Raw genomic sequence first — 17928 nt, forward strand, 5'->3', positions numbered from 1 at the left:
ATGGCAAATTTTCTCAGCCTTCTCAGGAAGTACAGCCGTTGTTGTGCTTTCTTCACCAGCTGTGTGGTGTTGAGTGTCCAGGTGAGGTCCTGGCTGATGTGGACCCCCAGATATTTGAAGCTGCTCACCCTCTCCACTTCCAGTCCCTGGATAAACAGTGGCTGATGAGGGCTCCTCTCCTTCCTCATGTCCACTATCATCTCCCTAGTCTTGTCCATGTTTGAGGTTGTTGTCCTCACACTATGTCGCTAGAGTGGCCACCTCCCTCCTGTAGGCTGCCTCGTCCCCGCCTGTGAAGCGACCTATCACAGTGTTGTCGTCTGCAAACTTCAGGATGATGTTGTCTGTCTGAAAGGCCACGCAGTGATGGGGGAACTTAATGTTGTTAATCAGAATCAGAAATACTTTATTTATCCCTGGGGGAAATGTCTTAAAGCAAGTAATATAAAAATTTAACCCCTGTACAGTTGCAATACAGTACAAGAGCAATAATTTGTGACACACAAGGATTTCTGAAGAGAGGTTTATGCCGGCAACATCATAAGCAGTAAACAGTTGTCAAGCAAATCTGGGACAAAGACAAAAGCATAGCACAATAATATATAGGCAATAAAACGTCCCAAAAAAGAAAATTATTTTTCCAGACCAAGTCTATAAGCCCTGACCTTATCCTATAGGATCCAGTGGCACTAATATCGTCCAGTAATGGATCCCAGGTCCGTTAAAATAAAAAGGGTTTATCTTCAATGCTGTAGAAAACGCTTCAAAAGGAATAATCTGTTAAATTTTTCTATTTAGGAAGGTCCAGAAGCAGACATCAGGTGAAGGACAGTTTCGTTAGTTAGTTTTAATATGAACACATTCAACAAAGGTTTGTCCAAAACAATTCAGCTTGGTTAGGTTGGGAGGCTGTTCAGCATGGCTGGTGAGGAGCTGGATGGAGAAGTGATTAAAACAGGTAAGTTTCCTGGAGGCGTCTAGTCCAGAAACTAGTGAGACAATCCAACGTCAAAGTATTGTCATGCTCCGGCTTTTAAGGAGTGAAGAGATGAGATGCAGGTGTACCAACCCTCAGCCAGCAGGAAGCCACGCCCAGCACTCCTGAACAAAGGAACGCCTCCAAAAGGAGGAAGGAGAAGTAAACATACAAGCAGTCCTAAACCAAACAACCCCATCACATAACATAATCGTTGTTACAGGGCCAGGATACATTTCTGGGCACAGTGCAGCAGAATGTACCAAGAGGTCCATATTGTGAAAGTCGGCAGGTCCTTACACCTAGATGTTGCTTGAAAATTACATTAAACTGATGCAGAATTATGAACCAGATGAATGGAGCTTTAAATGCCTGTTTCATTTGTAAAGACGCACATTTGGAGGTCTGTGGGGACTGATCCACTTTTTGAAGCAGCTTCAAGTGAGCTGTTGAGGAACAGTAGAGCTGAAAATAGAGTAAAGATTGCAGTCATGCAACAAAAGCAAATTTTCTCCACATAGGTAGCTGAGATTGCTGAGAACAGGAACAGACAAAATACTCAGTTAGCAATTTTCAGCTAGCCACTTTCAACTGAGGTATATATAGTCGTAAGTTGAAATAACAGAATGATGACAGCAGAGATTGAATGCCTGCCAAGTGCCAACCTGTGTGCTTTTGTTGCTTGGTGGAAAATTGTTGTAGGATGTTTGTTTTGATGTGATGATGTGATCTTTGGAGCATGCAACAAACATAGATTGAAAATGTGATATTAGCCTACAATGTTGCCGAAAGTGGTTGAAGGAGCTTTTTCTGTTCTGGCAGAGGGCCATCTATCATGATTTGAATAACATCAATTGATTTTGGAATAAATGTTAGTTGTACTAAAGGCAAAAGCCAGATGGTACTTGGCAGTATATCCAGCTGCATGTTTTTTGTTAGCAGGCACTCTTAATGTATGCTGCTGTATGTTGCAATTCTCATTAACTCATTACTCATGACTCATTAATTGAATTGCAATTCAATTAATGAGTCCTAATGCTACTTTGGTCATTTTGGGTTTATAACAAAGTCAGCCATCACAGTAAATACTTTTGTCCTGCAGCAGTCAGGTCATTTATGCTTAGACCACCTCTTAAAACCTTAAAGTGCAGTTAGGAGACACATCATTCTCTCCAACCTCACATAAAGTTAATTTGGATTTAAACCACAGGCCAGGCAACTTTGCCTGCAAAAACCCAGGTTATCTTTAGTGTGATGTCAGGATTTAGTTGACTGCAGGTTAGGTGAGGTTTTAGAAGTTGAGTTGTTGCCAGCCATTTATAGTAGTCTCACATTCATATCACAACACCATAACCTGGGATTTGCTTGGCACTGTTGATGGTTTTATTCCCTCTGGGGCCAAGCGAGAGACCAGATTGTTTAGATCCATGTGGACATGAAGACTGCAATTACTGGCACTGTGTAATTTCAGGTTGTGGATCTTGACTGTTAGCCTTTGCTATCTTGAGTCCACGAGCCTTTAAAAAATCTGTGCAGGGAGGAGTGGTGTCTTAGGACCTACTTATTACTGTGCAAGCAGACAATTTCCTCAGAACTTCTCGGCCAATTAACGCTTGAGCTTTATCGGACTGCAGTGCAAAAATAATTCCTAAAATGGCTGAGCAAGGATAGAGAATAATCACAGGGACTGCAAACACAGCTGAGTGGGGCTGAAGCAGGGAAATGTCCTCCTGTTGTTCACTGTGCACAGCTTTGTTCCATCTTGTGACACAAGAACAGAAGGAGGCATTCCACACACATGCGCACACTTTTTGGACCTGAAATCTTTCATACACACACACACCAGAAGTGTAGCTGTTCCCCACTTACAATAGGGTCTTTCAGAAGCTTTGGACACTCTTATGTTTGACTACAATCCTTTAAACATCTGTAATCTACCAAAAATGTACTGTATGCCAGAAAACACATACACATTAACCTTTATACACAGGAGGACCCCCATTATAATATATTCTCAAGCCACTAACCCTCATTTAACCTCATTAATCCTGAATATAAAACTTAAAACTATGTCCTCAATATACTAATATTCTATCACAGTGCATTATAGTTTGACCAGCAGTTCTTGAAACAATTATAGTAAAAGCAAAACATGCAGGGGTGTGACTAAAGACTGAGTTAATGTGCCACAACACTTGTAGTTATAGTCATCAAAATACAAAGCATGCATTTAGATCCTGTTTTTATTTCTGTTTCTATCCAAATGTCATGCAGATTTTACACAATCTTCTAAGATTATGAAGGATAAACTTCTGCATGTGTTTTCTGTAGCCCTATTTCCACAAAGTTGTTTGGCTTCCTGAAAGTTCAAAATAACCCAAAGCAATGGAAAAAGTGTTTGGAAAGGTCAGTGTTTACTGGAAATGTGCCCTACGTCTCTTTTCAGATGAATTTCAGATCAGTTATTGTGCACTGCAAGTGTTTAGGATTGTTGTGGCATTGATGCAACGGCTAGTGTCTGGAAACCCATTCTTCCTTCACATAAGAGATGTCTTGATATCTCTCAACAATCTATTAATTTGTTGTGTTATACACTGCAGGAAAGTCATTTGAGCAACTGTCTACTGATCTTAATAACCTGCAACTTGTAGTACCTAGCTTCTCTAGCAATTCCATCATGTCATCTTGCATGGGAAAATTATTTTGAACTTAGGCTCTGGACTTTTTCACAGACTGAACAATTCAGTGATAAATGTAGAAACTTGAGAACAGCCCTAACTGTTTAATTAGGGCCCGAGCACCGAATGGTGCAAGAGCCCTATTGAAACCCTTAGGATTATTATTTTTCAACTCCCTGTATTTTTTGCCCTAACGCGTAGCCCCGCTGGCCAGTTTGACACAGGATCATGAAAATTAACACACATGTGCATCACCCCAAGACGCACAAAAAAGTCTCTTGGACCCCCCCATCCAAATCCAACAGGAAGTCCGCCATTTTGACTTCTGTGGCCATTTTTTTGTGACCCTGCTTCAAAACTTTTCACGCCTCACATACTTCATGCAATTGAGCTGAAATTCACTGTGTCTACTCAGGACACCATAGGGAATAGACACATTCCAAAACTCTTTCAAAAGTATTACCGTGTGGTGGGGGAGTGGCCTCAAAGTTGACCATTCGCCATTACAAAGGAACTCGCTGTGTTTTATGCAGTACTACCCATATACTTTATGCAATGTGGACAAAATCTTACAGGACTGCTATGGACCTGAGTCTGAACAGATACATATGCTAATAGGATGATACGGTCATAGCGCCACCTACTGGTAGCAGGAAAGTTTGGTTGTAAACATGTGTTTGTTGTATATCTGTGGAAATGAGAGGAGGAGAGCATAGCACAGGAGAGTATAGGAGACGAGAGCATAGGAGAGAAGACGGTGATAGCGCCGCGGATCGCAAGGTGCGCGAGGGCCCGCAATGCTGCTTGCAGCTTTAATTACTACTTGATCCTTTAGTTGTGTCTTAAAGAGGGGTAGTTTTTAAAGTACAAACAAGGTTTTCAGATTGTTCTGCAATAAAACCTTTTTAAGCCTCATTTATAAAACATTCCTCTGATCTTCTTTTAGATGATGTGTCAGCAGACAGCAGTGCTGAGTTCCCAGAACGGACATCCATGATGGAGGTGCGTCTGCAGGCACAGGAGGATGAGATCACGCTGCTGAAGTCCTCGTTGGCTGACGCCCTGCGTCGCCTCCGTATACACGATCAGCTCCTTCCATTACTCAAGCAGCAGATCATAGCAGGTATGTGTTCACTAAGTAACTAGTTTATAATTCACTACTAAGTTTCATGCAAATATAACTAAGAATTTGTTCTGATCTCCTCAGTGAACCCAGGTGCTGCACGAGTGCTCAACCAGGTATGCTGCTCTGATGGGTGCAGCAGCAGAAAATTGTCCACCAGCTCAGCCACTGACGGGATGCGCCACCCCACCACCAGGTACTGCATCTTCAGTCAGTGGATTACAGTGACAGAAAGAGTGATGATGTGGCACTGTTGTATGGTTCACCTTGTATTTATATCTGTGTATGACCTTCCTGTATGACTGTCCTGTGTGTTTCAACCCTGTGAAATATCTCTAGCCAACTGCCAAACAGCATTGTGACCGATGCTAATGGGCTCATAGAAAGCCCAGTATCCAAGGAGCTCCAAACCAGACCAGCAACATTAGACAGGTCTACACAGACAGAACCAAGCCTACAGGACAGGGTCCCTCTTCCCAAAAGGATCCAGAGCCTGCACTTGGAGGATGCCCTCCTGCCAGGAAACTCTATGCTTGAAGGTACCCGGGCCAAGCTGCACCGTGCCCCTGGCATGGAGGAGGAGGATGAGGAGCAGGAGGAAGATGAAGGAGTAGGAGAGCAGGAAACTCCATCAGTGGAGGAGCCCATTCAGCCCACCATGGTCAGAAGCCACCAGAGGGAGGACTTTCAGGATGGAAGCTGCTCTCCAGAGGAGACAGGCTCATTCAGAAACTCAGACCAAAACCTCAGCTCCCGCTCTGGACCCCTGTCCTCCATCCAGGAAGGGGAGAAATCGCTGTGCGTTCTATTTCCTTAACGCTGCTTCTTTTTCATGATAACTAAATGTTGATTGCATAACTTTTAACAATCAATCACCTGCAAGTTTTCTGATTTTGACTCTGCAAACCCCAGTCGGGCCCTTTTTGGAACAATCAGCCTCATGCCATGACACCATTTTAGAGACCCATGGGAGATGACAAATTCTGTCATCACAGCTGATGCTTTCTTTTCCATGTGTTTGAGCAGAGGGCTGGGAAACACAAAGCCATACAGAACATAATGATAGAACTCATTCACACTAAGTAATATAATTCTCAGTTCTCTTCCTGGCACACAGTGGAAAATGTGATGTGGGAGCAACTGAACACAGCATGATATACAAAAAGGGGTAGGGTTGGAGTTACAATATGTAGACAAAGACTGATCGGGAAAGCTCAGGAGGTTTAAAATGGAATATCTGTCCAGTCTAAAACAGATCCTCCAGATCGGTACTCTCAGTTACAACTTCACTGCAGCCACAAAAGATTAAAGTTGATGGCTCTGTAAGACAATGCAGATGTGCAGAGTTGACACTGGGTTTTGCAGAAACACACGCTGCCTGACTTTGTTTTCCAGAACAGTTCTGTTCTAACCTTTTAATCACTACTAACATTGTTTTTTTTAAACAAATCGATCTCTTGCATGTCAGGATTTGTTTTCCACTGTGACCCCTTCTAAATGGCTAACAGTTAGTTGAAGTCTCAGTGGTGATGGATGCATGTGTTTTTTGTTCTACTTCCTTGTTGTGGCTCATCATCTCTTATGGGTAACACATGCTCCAGAGTCTCAGCTTAATTCCATCCTGCAGTACATGGATAGTTTTTCTGCATTCACTTGCCTTTATTTGGTGGACTCTTAAATCCGTTGTGGAAGATGATCATTGGATGAGAGGAATGTCTGTACCGGTATCTGGAACCCAGTGAGGTAATAGCATAGTTGAGAGGTGGAACTGTTAGAATAACTGTTTTCCTGCGAAGACCTGTGCTTTATTAGTGAGTGGATGGGTTGCCATCTGAGTTTCACTTCCTACATTTGAGTCCAGTGACGCAGATAGACAACAAAGCTTTTTTTAGTCTTGTTATGCTCCCTCTGGTGAATCTTCTGCTGCAACGGCATCTCATCAGGAGGCAGAGTGTGTTGCAAGAGCCACACAGAGACAGTAAGAGATAAATTATTGTGTATAACAGCATGTTTTTGTTATAAGTTCATAAAGATTCAGTTTGAGACTTCGCTATTAGTTATTTCTTCTGCAAGCTGTCATTTCATAGTTGATGTCTTTGAGGGCCAAACATTGGAACTTGTTAGTTTTAGCAAGTGGAGTTGGATACTGTTCACATTGAGCCAATAATGGTATCTGGAATTTGGTACTCCTAGACAGAGATCATTGCTTGGTACTTTCTGGCTACTATAGCTGTTCACTGTTGTTGTTGTTGTTGTTGTTGTTGTTGTCATCTCTGCCTTGTTACTGCAATAGCTAAGTAGTTTGACAGTAGTAACTTTAGCTTAACATCAGCATCTCTGATCCATGACATGCTCTGTGATGCATTTAGTTTATCTGACAGGACTGTCATAATTTTTTTTCTTAAAATAATTTTTTTCATGTAAAAGAAAAAAAAATCTAACATTCAGTCAACTTATGATTGCTTCTTGTTCTGAAATTGGATTGTGTTATTTATACATCCTACACATGGATTATTTGCTGCTAATGGTACTAACTTGTTGCTCCAAACCTCTTATGCTAATAACCTTTCTAATACTGGTAAGTTAAAAGGATAGTTCTGGTTTATTTGAAACATGTCATTTGGCAAAGCTTACTTAACATGCCACACCTCCATAAGTGATTTGGGGTAATGAGGGTTCACATAACACAGGAACTCAAACTTTGTACACATTTGGATGGTGCCCCAAACATTTGTTGAAAGCACTGTACCGTAAAATTCTTGCTACCCTCACCTATGGTCAGGAAATCTGGGTAACAACTGAAAGAACAAGATTCCAGAAATGACTTGGAAAATAGAGCTAACAATCTTGCCTGTGTAACTCCAAGTCTCTACAACAGAGGACAAGTGTGCCAAGTGAGCTGTGCCCATAGAGTTGTAGTAGGTGTTGTTCAACATAAACAATGATAACCCAAAATGTAAGTTTGAAATTTTATGAAACCAGATTTATCCTTTAGGAATGCTGGGAATTAACTACACTTTTCTCTACATGTATATTAACCTATAAATATGTTGCATGCATAAATAAAATGATGGTTGGATCCATCTAAGTGGGTTTGAATGTGGAATCTGAATCTTGTTTTTCTTTCTGTGGTGCTAAAGGGTTCGTAGAAACAGTGAAAAACTGGGGAACCCTGACAGGCAGAGGAAACGCCTGGACAAGAAGGCGGCGTCTTCAGCCAACCTTCTTACCCGCTCCCCCAGCCTGGAGAAGTGAGCCACTCTGCCATCACTCACAGCTGTCACCACAGTAACATAGCTCACTTTTTCCTATGGCTGCTGCTGCCTCACATATCTCATCAAAGAGACACTCACTGGAACATTGATGACCCTTGTGAATAATAATAAGATTCCAGTCCTGTGAAAACTCTCACATATACACACTGTGTAATTTCTATGTATAAAGGCTACTAATTTGTTTAAAATAGTTTCTTATATCTGTCTCACATGGTCATTGTCTGTCTCCACAGCCGGGCTAAGGAGTTGATTTCCAGTGCAGGTGAGGTCATTGAACTTTTTTTTGTATTGCAGTGAGCTACCAATGGTTATGTAGTCTGTGATGTGTCACAAGTCACAGCAAAAATGTATGAATGATCTGACACATAATATCCCTGCTGAGATTTAAAGGGACAGTTCACCCCCAAATAAAACATTTCTTTTTTCTGCAGTGTGTTGTTTATCCATCTAGGTATTTTTTTATATATAACACCAGATTGTCCATGTTGGCAGCATCATAGTCAGCCTAAATTCCCAATACAGACAATGAGGTGGAGTGCAATTAGAACTGAGGTGGGTGGGCAGTTGCGAAACCAGGCAGTTTGCGCTGTGAGTCAGCAACTGCCTGTGTTTTTTCTCCCCTAAAGCTGGACTACATGTTGTAGGTCTATGGGAACCGACTTGCTTTTGGAGCCAGCCCTTAGAGGCCTCGGGGGAACGGCAGTTTTTAACACTTGCTTATTTCTCAGCCCTGGACGTTGTCACTTGATTCCCACATGATTCCCACAAGACACACACACAGAGCCCTTGCTTATGGTGTTGAGAGTATATTGGATAAAATCCAGAAAGACAAATCATAGTAAAACTACAAAATGGGCAAGACAAGACAATTTAAAACCAAATCACTTAATTATTTGCAATTCTCATCACTTTGGATCTGGGGCACATTTTTAGTAGGTGGTGAATAACTGTATATTGTAATATTTGTTGGGTTGTCTGATTCCTTTGAAATCTGACAAGACTTCCAGAAAAAGGACTTGGGTGTTAATTGTATTAAAAACATTTTCCTGGTAAACTTGATGTTATCAATATATTCTCTGTGGAGATCATGTTTTAAGATGGGTGATGTGGTGGCAGGCAAGCTGCAGACATTGGTGTATGAGTGTGTCAATAGGAGGTATTATTAGTGGCACTAAGATTTACCTTCCTCTGTGGTTTGGAATTTATACTATGACGCCAGACTTTAGGATACTGCTGTTCTATTTTTAAATGTGGAAATCTTAATGCTACTGGTTGATTGTCCACAACGAATCGGTCAATGTATTTTGACATTTTATGGATAAGCCTGAAATTAATTAATCCTGAAAATGTTGTTTTTTTAGGCTAAAAGTTCAAATGTACTTATTTGTTGCAGCTTTACAACATATAATGAAGAGTTATGTAACTACAATTACATTTTTGTGTTGGTGCAACCTACGTTTGGATAAAAAATGGCAGCTATTCTTATGCCTGGCATCAACACAGGATACTGTGTATGTTTGTGCAGAAGCAGGACAATGTGATTGATGGATGCCTTTTTTATGTGAAAGTCAAAAACCCACACAGAGAGGAATTTGTTTTTTTGTGAAGGTTTTTGGCAGGATTTAAAATGGCTTCTAGCTTTAAAGAAAACAAAAAAAAAACTATAACAAACATGTTCACATTTAAATGAGGGACTTTTTCCACGTGTTGGTGTGGCCAGGCTTCAGTATCGGCAGTATAATTCTAATGCTGTTCTGTGCCAAGGCAGCTTCTCACTGGTTCACACATGTGGTCATTTGTGCAAAAATGAGTGGATTTCCTGACCAACCACATTTGGTTAGCGTAGTTTTTATGAGTGTTGGCCTTCACTGTGTTTATGGTTAGCCCCATTTTTAGGCCTCATTCCTACAGCACAGCATTGGAGCATTGGAGGACACAAATGGAAATCTGTATGGAAATCGGTGTGAATTGAGTGTGTTGGGATGAAAACATAGAATTTAAATAATCTCATCAGTGCAAGTTTAGGGGCTTCAGATGCATTCTGAATTTCAGCTTGACTTGCAGCTGCTGTAAACCTTCCTCACATCTGATTTGTTTAGTGGTTTGGATATTTTCCATGTCGAATGCAACTTGAACTTTGGCATGATGTTAAAACCACACAAAGCATAGTTAAATATTTCGGTCCAGTCTTAGTGCAAACACTAAAATATGGGGTACCGCCATACTTCAAACATAACCCTCAGGAAAACCTGCGGAGATAACCGGTGGCTGCTTCATGTCCAGCTGAAAGCTGGCAAGCATCATGTGGCTTAGTATCCCCTTTGAACCACTTTTTCTTATGTGAAGCCTAATACTACTGGAACTGTTTGGACCGTGGGTGCTGCCCCTAAATCACATCCACTGTGGTTAGGCAAGCTAGTGCAAGCACTCCAACTCGCCTAGGAGAATGATAGATGGCTGGAGCTGCAGTGCAGGATGCCAATAAAACATTGATGTTATCCTGAGGTTATGTGCATTAACTCATAAGTCTCATTTGTATAAGTAATGGTTGTAGGAGTAGTAAGAAAGAAGTACTAGAAAGTAATCTGAAACCAAAAAGTTGTCAGAGATTTTTTGCCAAATCTAAATAATACATGTACGTAAGTACAGCACATTTTAAATACATTTATGTAAATATGTGCAGATGTTAGCATGCTGAGCTAATAGGCTCAATTTCATTCAGTGGTTGGTGTAAATAGTTAGATCCTTATAGACTGTAGGACTTATTGAAGATGATAGCAGCTTCATTCTTAAAACAGAAAATAAAAAAACTCACCCACAAATATTGCTGTCTCAGAGCCACTGGAACTTGTTCTGACTGCCCTCTTGTCCACATTTTGGCTATCTGTGCCCGACTGGAAAAACTATCACTAAACATAAGAGGAGGACTGAGACACCACTTATCAAGCTATTGCAATTAGTGCATACTTAAGATCTCACACTCACATTGTTGACCCCAACAATATTATTCCTGGCCTTAGCAGTCTTTGGTTCACACTATATGACACTTTTCCTCCCGAGTGGTACTCAGAGCACTCTACAGGGCTTCACATTCACACACACACATAAGCATAAATACATTCACAACATATGATTACATGTATCTCCCGAAGACACAGCAGCATGTCAAGGGTTGACATATAGTGGACAACCCCCTCATTTAAAACTGCAGCAAACAGATGAAAGGTCATCTAGCCCTATAAAAGAACAGCTAAGAAAGCCAGGTTAGAAGTCACAGGAAGAAATGGAAAACTAAAAAAGGAGCCCAAGTTGAACTTCATAGATCTAACTTGCATAAATGGAGAATAGATCCTTAGAGATTCCTAAAGTCAAAGCTCAAAGCTGTGATTTAAAGCTCAGAGGAACTATGTGTTTAGTTGTCTGGCTAACTTCACGCTTTCTTTCACACAGGTTCCCCCGGCTCCAGACGAGGAACTTACAGCCAAGGTAGACCTGCTGTTATGTTTTATAGCTTTTAAAGCAGCAGAGGTTAAAAGAGCATGAACACAAGGAGTATGCTATTCAGGTGGACAGAAAATAATTCCAGTGGCCAAAAATCTTCTTACTAACACTGTGGTGGAAAGTAGATGTGATTCATTTTTGTGCTTTCAATTATTCAGCTTAATTCAATTGCATTCCTCATTGAACACAGCTACCATGATTCTATAAACAAACCTTTTGTTTGCACCATACATAGAAATGTAAAACAAGGTGAGGTAAAATAGCAAGTAAATAAAATAAAATAAAAATTCTAAACAATAATTTAAAAAAAAGTCAAAAAATGGTGATCATATATAATATAACAGGAGCAAGCAAGTAAAATATAACAATACTATAATAACATCCATCCGTCTGAACCCACTTTGTCCTGCAGTGCAGGGTCACTAGGTGCTGGAACCTATCCCAGCTATCTGCGGGTGAGAGGCAGGATACAGCCTGGACAGGTCATAATAACATCCAATATGGATATAATTAACAAGACTGTGTGTTAGGTCAGATTGTCTGATCTTAGAGGGAGGAGTTGTACACAACATCACTGGCCCTTCTGATGAGTTTGAGTCAGTTGTGTCCGCTGCTCTCAGTCTGACAGCAAACAAAACGGCAACCACAGACTCATAAAACATCCTCAGCTTGGTCTGACATCCGATCATCTAACTAAATGTAAAAGATAAAGAACGCTATTCATTTTGCTAATAAAAAACCTAAGGGGGTTCTCTTTGTCTAATCTTGTCTATTCACAGCTGTAATACCTTTTGTGTTTTGTTTCAGGGCAGTCTATCAAAATGTTTATCCGAGGCCGACCCATCACTATGTACATCCCATCTAACATCCAAAACTATGAAGACCTGAAGATGGAGCCACCCTCTGAAAGACTGGAGCTGGACTGGGTGTATCCTTCAGCCTGTTGTTCATATTAATGAGGGTTATGCTACATTTAGATCTGCTGGTGTCACCATGTGCTCACCTCCTGGATTTAGGCCACACAGTATGTGGAAAGTGGAAATAGTCTAGTGTGAGTCATACTAATAGATGTGAGGACATGGGTAGAGTAGAGTAAAAGGATAAGTTCTAAATTTAACCAAAATATCAAAGAATTGCTAGTGTACTGATTCCCTTGTTGTACAAAGTGATGTCTCCTTGACTCTATTATGCCAGCTATGGTTACCGGGGAAGGGACTGTCGGGCAAATCTGTACTTCCTTCCAACAGGAGAGGCGCTGTACTTCATTGCCTGCGTTATCGTGCTTTACCACATCAACAACCGTACACAACGTCACTATCGTAAACACACAGACTGTGTCCGCTGGTGAGCATGCCACTGTGAATACTTAAAACTTGTGCACCAGAGTTATTTAAGGCAATCAGCGTGGTGGCATATTACATGTCACACTTTAACCATGTCACACAAAACAACAACACACCTGTCAAGGAAGCCTCTTTTAATAGTCGCGGTAAACATGGAAACTGGTTCAAATCAGGTCTCTAAAGCAGAAGACTTTCCTCTGAAAAATTCTCCTAACTGACACCAACTAGGCTTTTAATGATGAAACAACAACATAAACCAAGAAGCAGTTGCATCTGCATCAAGATTGACAGGCACTGGTAAAGTCGGGCTGAAAGATAGAGTTGTCCATCTTATGCATATCCAGCCTGTTTTGTTTGTCACTATAACTGAGTACTCTGTACTTTACTTGGCACTTTCCTGAGCACTCCCAAAACATCACTGACCTGCGCTAAGCATTGTGCCTGAGAACCTTATGTGTAACGAGAGACAGAGTGAACAATGTGCTCCTTATGCCTCACTTTCTGTGTGGTGTTAAAGCTGTAAGTACTGTCCTAACATAGCATCTAGCTGAATTAAGAAATTGGTGGTGACAAAACTAGAGCTAAAAGGAGAAAATTAATCAGATAAACCTAATTAGAAATGGACACTAGTATCTGCTGGCTGTGTAACTAAGCAATTTGCTGACATGTTTATAGTAACAAGGTGTTGATTTCTTAAATGTTGTGTTTATAGCTTACCCCACTGACCTCAGCCAGCCAGAAGAAATGCAGGATTGACTTTGCTTCCTTAAAATTATGCAAGTGTACAAAATGGCCCGAATCCTGTCAAATATCACAATGTCATTTTGAAATGTCCTGCAGTGTAGAGCCAACAGCCAAATATAACTTGCGGTCCAAACACAGACGGCAATATATATGACTTTAGGAGCATGCTTGTCATTTTGCCATATTGGACGCAACCCTGTAAGTGTGGTTTTGTGAAGAACATCATATAACTTCATATTCAGCCCCTTTCTTGTTATCAAGTGAAACTGTATATGTTTTTCTGTAGCCTCACCCTCCACCCTGACAAAGTACGAGTGGCATCTGGGCAGACAGCAGGAGTGGATAAAGATGGCAAGGTGACTGCTGCATATCCATAGTCCAAGCTTTATTAGTGTGTTCCCAATAATTTAACCATATCTAATGACTTCAATAATCAGTTGGAGATTATTGAAAGTGTTTTTTTACATGATGTGTGTAGCCTCTGCAGCCATGTGTTCATATCTGGGACTCCGTCACCCTGGTCACCCTGCAGCAGATTGGCCTGGGAACCTTCCAGCGGGGAGTGGGGTCGGTGGCGTTTTCTTCTGCTGTGAGTTATTCCAAATGCAAATTCTTATGACGAAGGATTTACTCCACATACATTAGACCTTTGATTTGCCTATTGTGGTGTGATGTTTCAGGACTCTGGAGCGTTCCTGTGTGTCATTGATGACTCTAATGAACACATGCTATCAGTATGGGACTGCAACAAGGGGACCAAGCATGCAGAGGTCAAGGTAAAGTTTCACTTGACTCACTGTTGCCTACTTCTGAAGGTGCCATAGAAGAGGCTGCTCCTCAGCACTATATAGAGCATCTTTTTTAATAAGACAATTTTATATAATTAAGGCGGTCATGCTTTGAGTGACAGGGTTATGCTGATTCTGATCACAGTCTGCCTGTTACCTGCCCACCTGAGCTCCACTTGTACTCCATTTCTTTGTCTGTATTTGAAATAACAGGCAGTTTAGGTGGATTCAGACACACAAAAACCATGCAAATATCCAGTCTATTCCCATAGGCCTCTATGTTAAAATGTTAGATTTTGATTTACAGTCAGTAGGATAAATGCAACAAAATGTATGACACAGCAATTTATTACGTTTTGCATACATGGCTGTGATTGATTGATGGAAGTCATTTTGAAGTTAATCGGTTGGGCTGTGTTGAGTTTGTTGCAACCTTCCTATGGTGGCCAAAATGATAATTGTTTCAGACTTTTTAATATAAATTATCTAACTGATGAAATTATCAGTCCCTTCAGACTGCAAAAACAAATTAATTCTTCATCAACTTTTAAGCATGAGGATCATGTGGACACAGACAGTTGCTGTGTGGCTGCCTGCCTGATGTGAACATGCTTTACTAAAGGAAGTCTCCCTGGAGAGATTAGAGTGGGGAAAGATCTGCTTTGCTTTTATGGGCTTTTATCCCAAAATGCCTCAACTTTCCTGAGAGCAATTTCAGCATGGCTGCCATGGTAACAGTGTAAATATTTTATACGTTGTATTTATCCATCTGCCTGTATGTGTGTGCGTTCTGTAATGCTTCAGTAAAAATGCATAGGTGGGTGTTTGAACCTGTTTATCATTTCAAGTCAAGAATTCAGTTGAATTCTAGCTGCATGGTGCACACTGTAAAAAGGTGGCTCAGTGGTGGACAGGCCCACACTGTGTAAACATACGAGTTCATCCAACAGGAACAAGATAATTACAAACCCCTCCCATCTCCACAGCAGTGGAATAGTCCATATGCCACTTTACAGCACAGTTATGAATAGAGCTTTTTGTGATGGTCTGTACATGCTAAATGCAGAGTCACAGCAGTCTTGCCACTCTTGAGTTTACATCTTACTGCATGTGTGTGTGAATACATTTTATAGCCAGTTTAACAGACCACTGTGACATTTGATGTTGTCAATGAATACATCAGTAGTTCATCAGAGCTTAGAGCAAGAGTTATCTCAACATAATCATAAAACTATCCAAACAATGAGAGTGGCCACGGTTCTTATGTATTTTTAAATATATGTCTCATTTAAGAGACTCTGGAAGTCAAATCAACTGGGCGGAGAAAAAAAATGTAAACAAACATGCCAAAAAAGAGATTTGAAAAAGTAGCAGGTAAGAGAGAGAGAGAGGCAACCATATACAGTATGTGTGCATGAGAGAGTGTGCTGTGTAATATGTTCACTTGACACACAGTTTATTACCATACAATGCTGCATTGTTGACAGCAGTCTGTAAATTTGCAGTGACTGAGCCTTCTAACCTCTTCTGTTTAGCTAGATGTTGCCTAGCAACACAAACTGTAAGGCTTGATGATGGTTAAAATAGACTAAATAGTAGGGTTGGGCGGTATTAAGGTATACCGGCGGGGCACACAGGTAGCGACGGTATCATTTTTAATACCGTCAATAAAAAAATGCAATGTACTTATATAGAAAATAAGGATCAACTATTAAACATATTTTATTTGATGCATTGTGTGGTTGAATCTTCAGTTTCACTTCAGTAGTATAATATTTATTATTATTATTATATTATATTTATATTTATTATATTATATTATATTTTACTTTTGGAGACGTTTGATAAAGTTTATGAACATGACGTGACAGCGCGGAGGAGAGAGAGAGAGAGAGAGAGAGAGAGAGAGAGCTGTAGTCGCACCTGTGACCTGGTCCCTTAGAACAGAGCTGAGGTGGTGTTTAGTTTCTGAGTGGTGTAGGCACAAGCCAACAGTTTGGTGCTGTCTGAGCCCACATTTAGAATTTTAATTGTTTCCATTAGAAAAACCTGGCAGCGGAAAATGTGACCGGCAGGTTTTTAGTTTACCGGACAAGTGTTTTTTTTACCATGCGTAACTTCTAACATAAATACTGCACAATGCTGCGCTCTTAACGTAAAATTACAAAAACAAACAAAAACACATCGGGACGGGCTCATACCAGTTTGATACCGCGGTGTGCTGCCAGCATGAAATTTAAAAAAAGTCCGTTCGCTAGATGCGTTTTTATATATGGGAAATATATATGTAAAATACAGCTTCAATACGATGCAGTCAGAGTTTGTCACAGGTTGAATTATTATAATCCAGTGTTTGGCATTACCAGTACCAGACTCCCCTGTTATTAACTTGTTTTCACATTCAGTCCTCAGAACTGAGTTTAATTTTATCCAATACTTATTTAGCTATACAAGAGACATCTGATAATCTTTTAATTGTGCACATTGATGTATTCCCATAGTGTTAGCTCTAATCATTAAAGTAGAACTAAAGTTAGCAACAAGCAGCCCAATGACATATCTTATTGTTCAATACATTTCTGTAGTAAAATTATTATGGGAGCAACACAGACAGAATTTAGTGACAGCAGACTGGTTGAAGGACTGGTAGGAAGTATCAGACTCCTTTAATTTTTAAGATGTTGGAATGATTAATGTGCTGAACCTCTTTGTGCGCCTGTGTCTTAAGAGCACCAACGAGGCTGTCTTTGCTGTGGAATTCAACCCTAGTGACAGTACCAATATCATCACTTGTGGTAAATCACATGTCTACTTCTGGACGCTCAGTGCAGGACAGTTCACCAAGAAACAAGGCATTTTTGGGGTAAGTTGAACAGTCACTTGATACTTATTATGATACTTACTATTTATGTATATTCCTATTCACATAACCCCATAATAGTCCTATGACTGCAAAGTTTGCTGCTTCCCCTTTGTGGCCAATAAGGGAAGTAATGAAATTTTGGAGCACAATATCACATGTCCAAAAGAGATCGATCAAATTGCTGTCCTTATTGTTTTCAGAAATACAAGAAGCCCAAGTTTATCCAGTGCTTTGTGTTCAGTCTGACTGGAGATGTTCTGACTGGAGACTCAGAAGGAAACATCTTGACTTGGGGAAAATCAGCTGCAGATGTCAAAACTCTGGGTAAAGGAGCCAAAGGTGAGTAAACACATCACATGGAAAATTAAAAATCAATATGAGGCTTGTGTCAGTGGAGATAAATGTAAAATGCTTAATCACAGAAGTTGAAAGATTTACCTTTTTTGTCCATGGTGATAACTCATTGTGTCCTCTCAGAAACCTTTCAGATCATGCGCCAGACCAAAGCTCATGAAGGCAGTGTGTTCACCCTGTGCTCCCTGCATGGCGGCGCTCTGCTAAGCGGTGGAGGAAAAGACCGCAAGATCATTCGCTGGAGTGCTGACCTGGCACCTGAGAGAGAGTGTGAGGTGAACTA

General features: G+C 40.7%; 1 protein-coding gene across 3 annotated transcripts in view; it reads left to right on the forward strand.

Moving 5' to 3' along the window:
- The window catches only part of eml3 (EMAP like 3), a 46888-nt gene that overhangs the window by 25792 nt on the left and 3168 nt on the right, over positions 1–17928 (forward strand). The window contains exons 2-15 of one of the 3 annotated variants that reach the window (XM_028428886.1): positions 4601–4777; positions 4862–4973; positions 5108–5575; positions 7918–8028; positions 8286–8314; positions 11503–11538; positions 12361–12481; positions 12748–12897; positions 13927–13996; positions 14119–14229; positions 14321–14416; positions 17157–17291; positions 17492–17630; positions 17769–17920. In XM_028428886.1, coding sequence (XP_028284687.1) covers positions 4601–4777; positions 4862–4973; positions 5108–5575; positions 7918–8028; positions 8286–8314; positions 11503–11538; positions 12361–12481; positions 12748–12897; positions 13927–13996; positions 14119–14229; positions 14321–14416; positions 17157–17291; positions 17492–17630; positions 17769–17920 — 1907 coding nt within the window. The remainder of the gene's footprint in view (positions 1–4600; positions 4778–4861; positions 4974–5107; positions 5576–7917; positions 8029–8285; positions 8315–11502; positions 11539–12360; positions 12482–12747; positions 12898–13926; positions 13997–14118; positions 14230–14320; positions 14417–17156; positions 17292–17491; positions 17631–17768; positions 17921–17928) is intronic. The other 2 variants (XM_028428888.1, XM_028428889.1) reach the window with 2 other exon arrangements.

The sequence above is a fragment of the Parambassis ranga genome, chromosome 18 (assembly GCF_900634625.1).
Source record: "Parambassis ranga chromosome 18, fParRan2.1, whole genome shotgun sequence".
NCBI lineage: Eukaryota > Metazoa > Chordata > Actinopteri > Ambassidae > Parambassis > Parambassis ranga.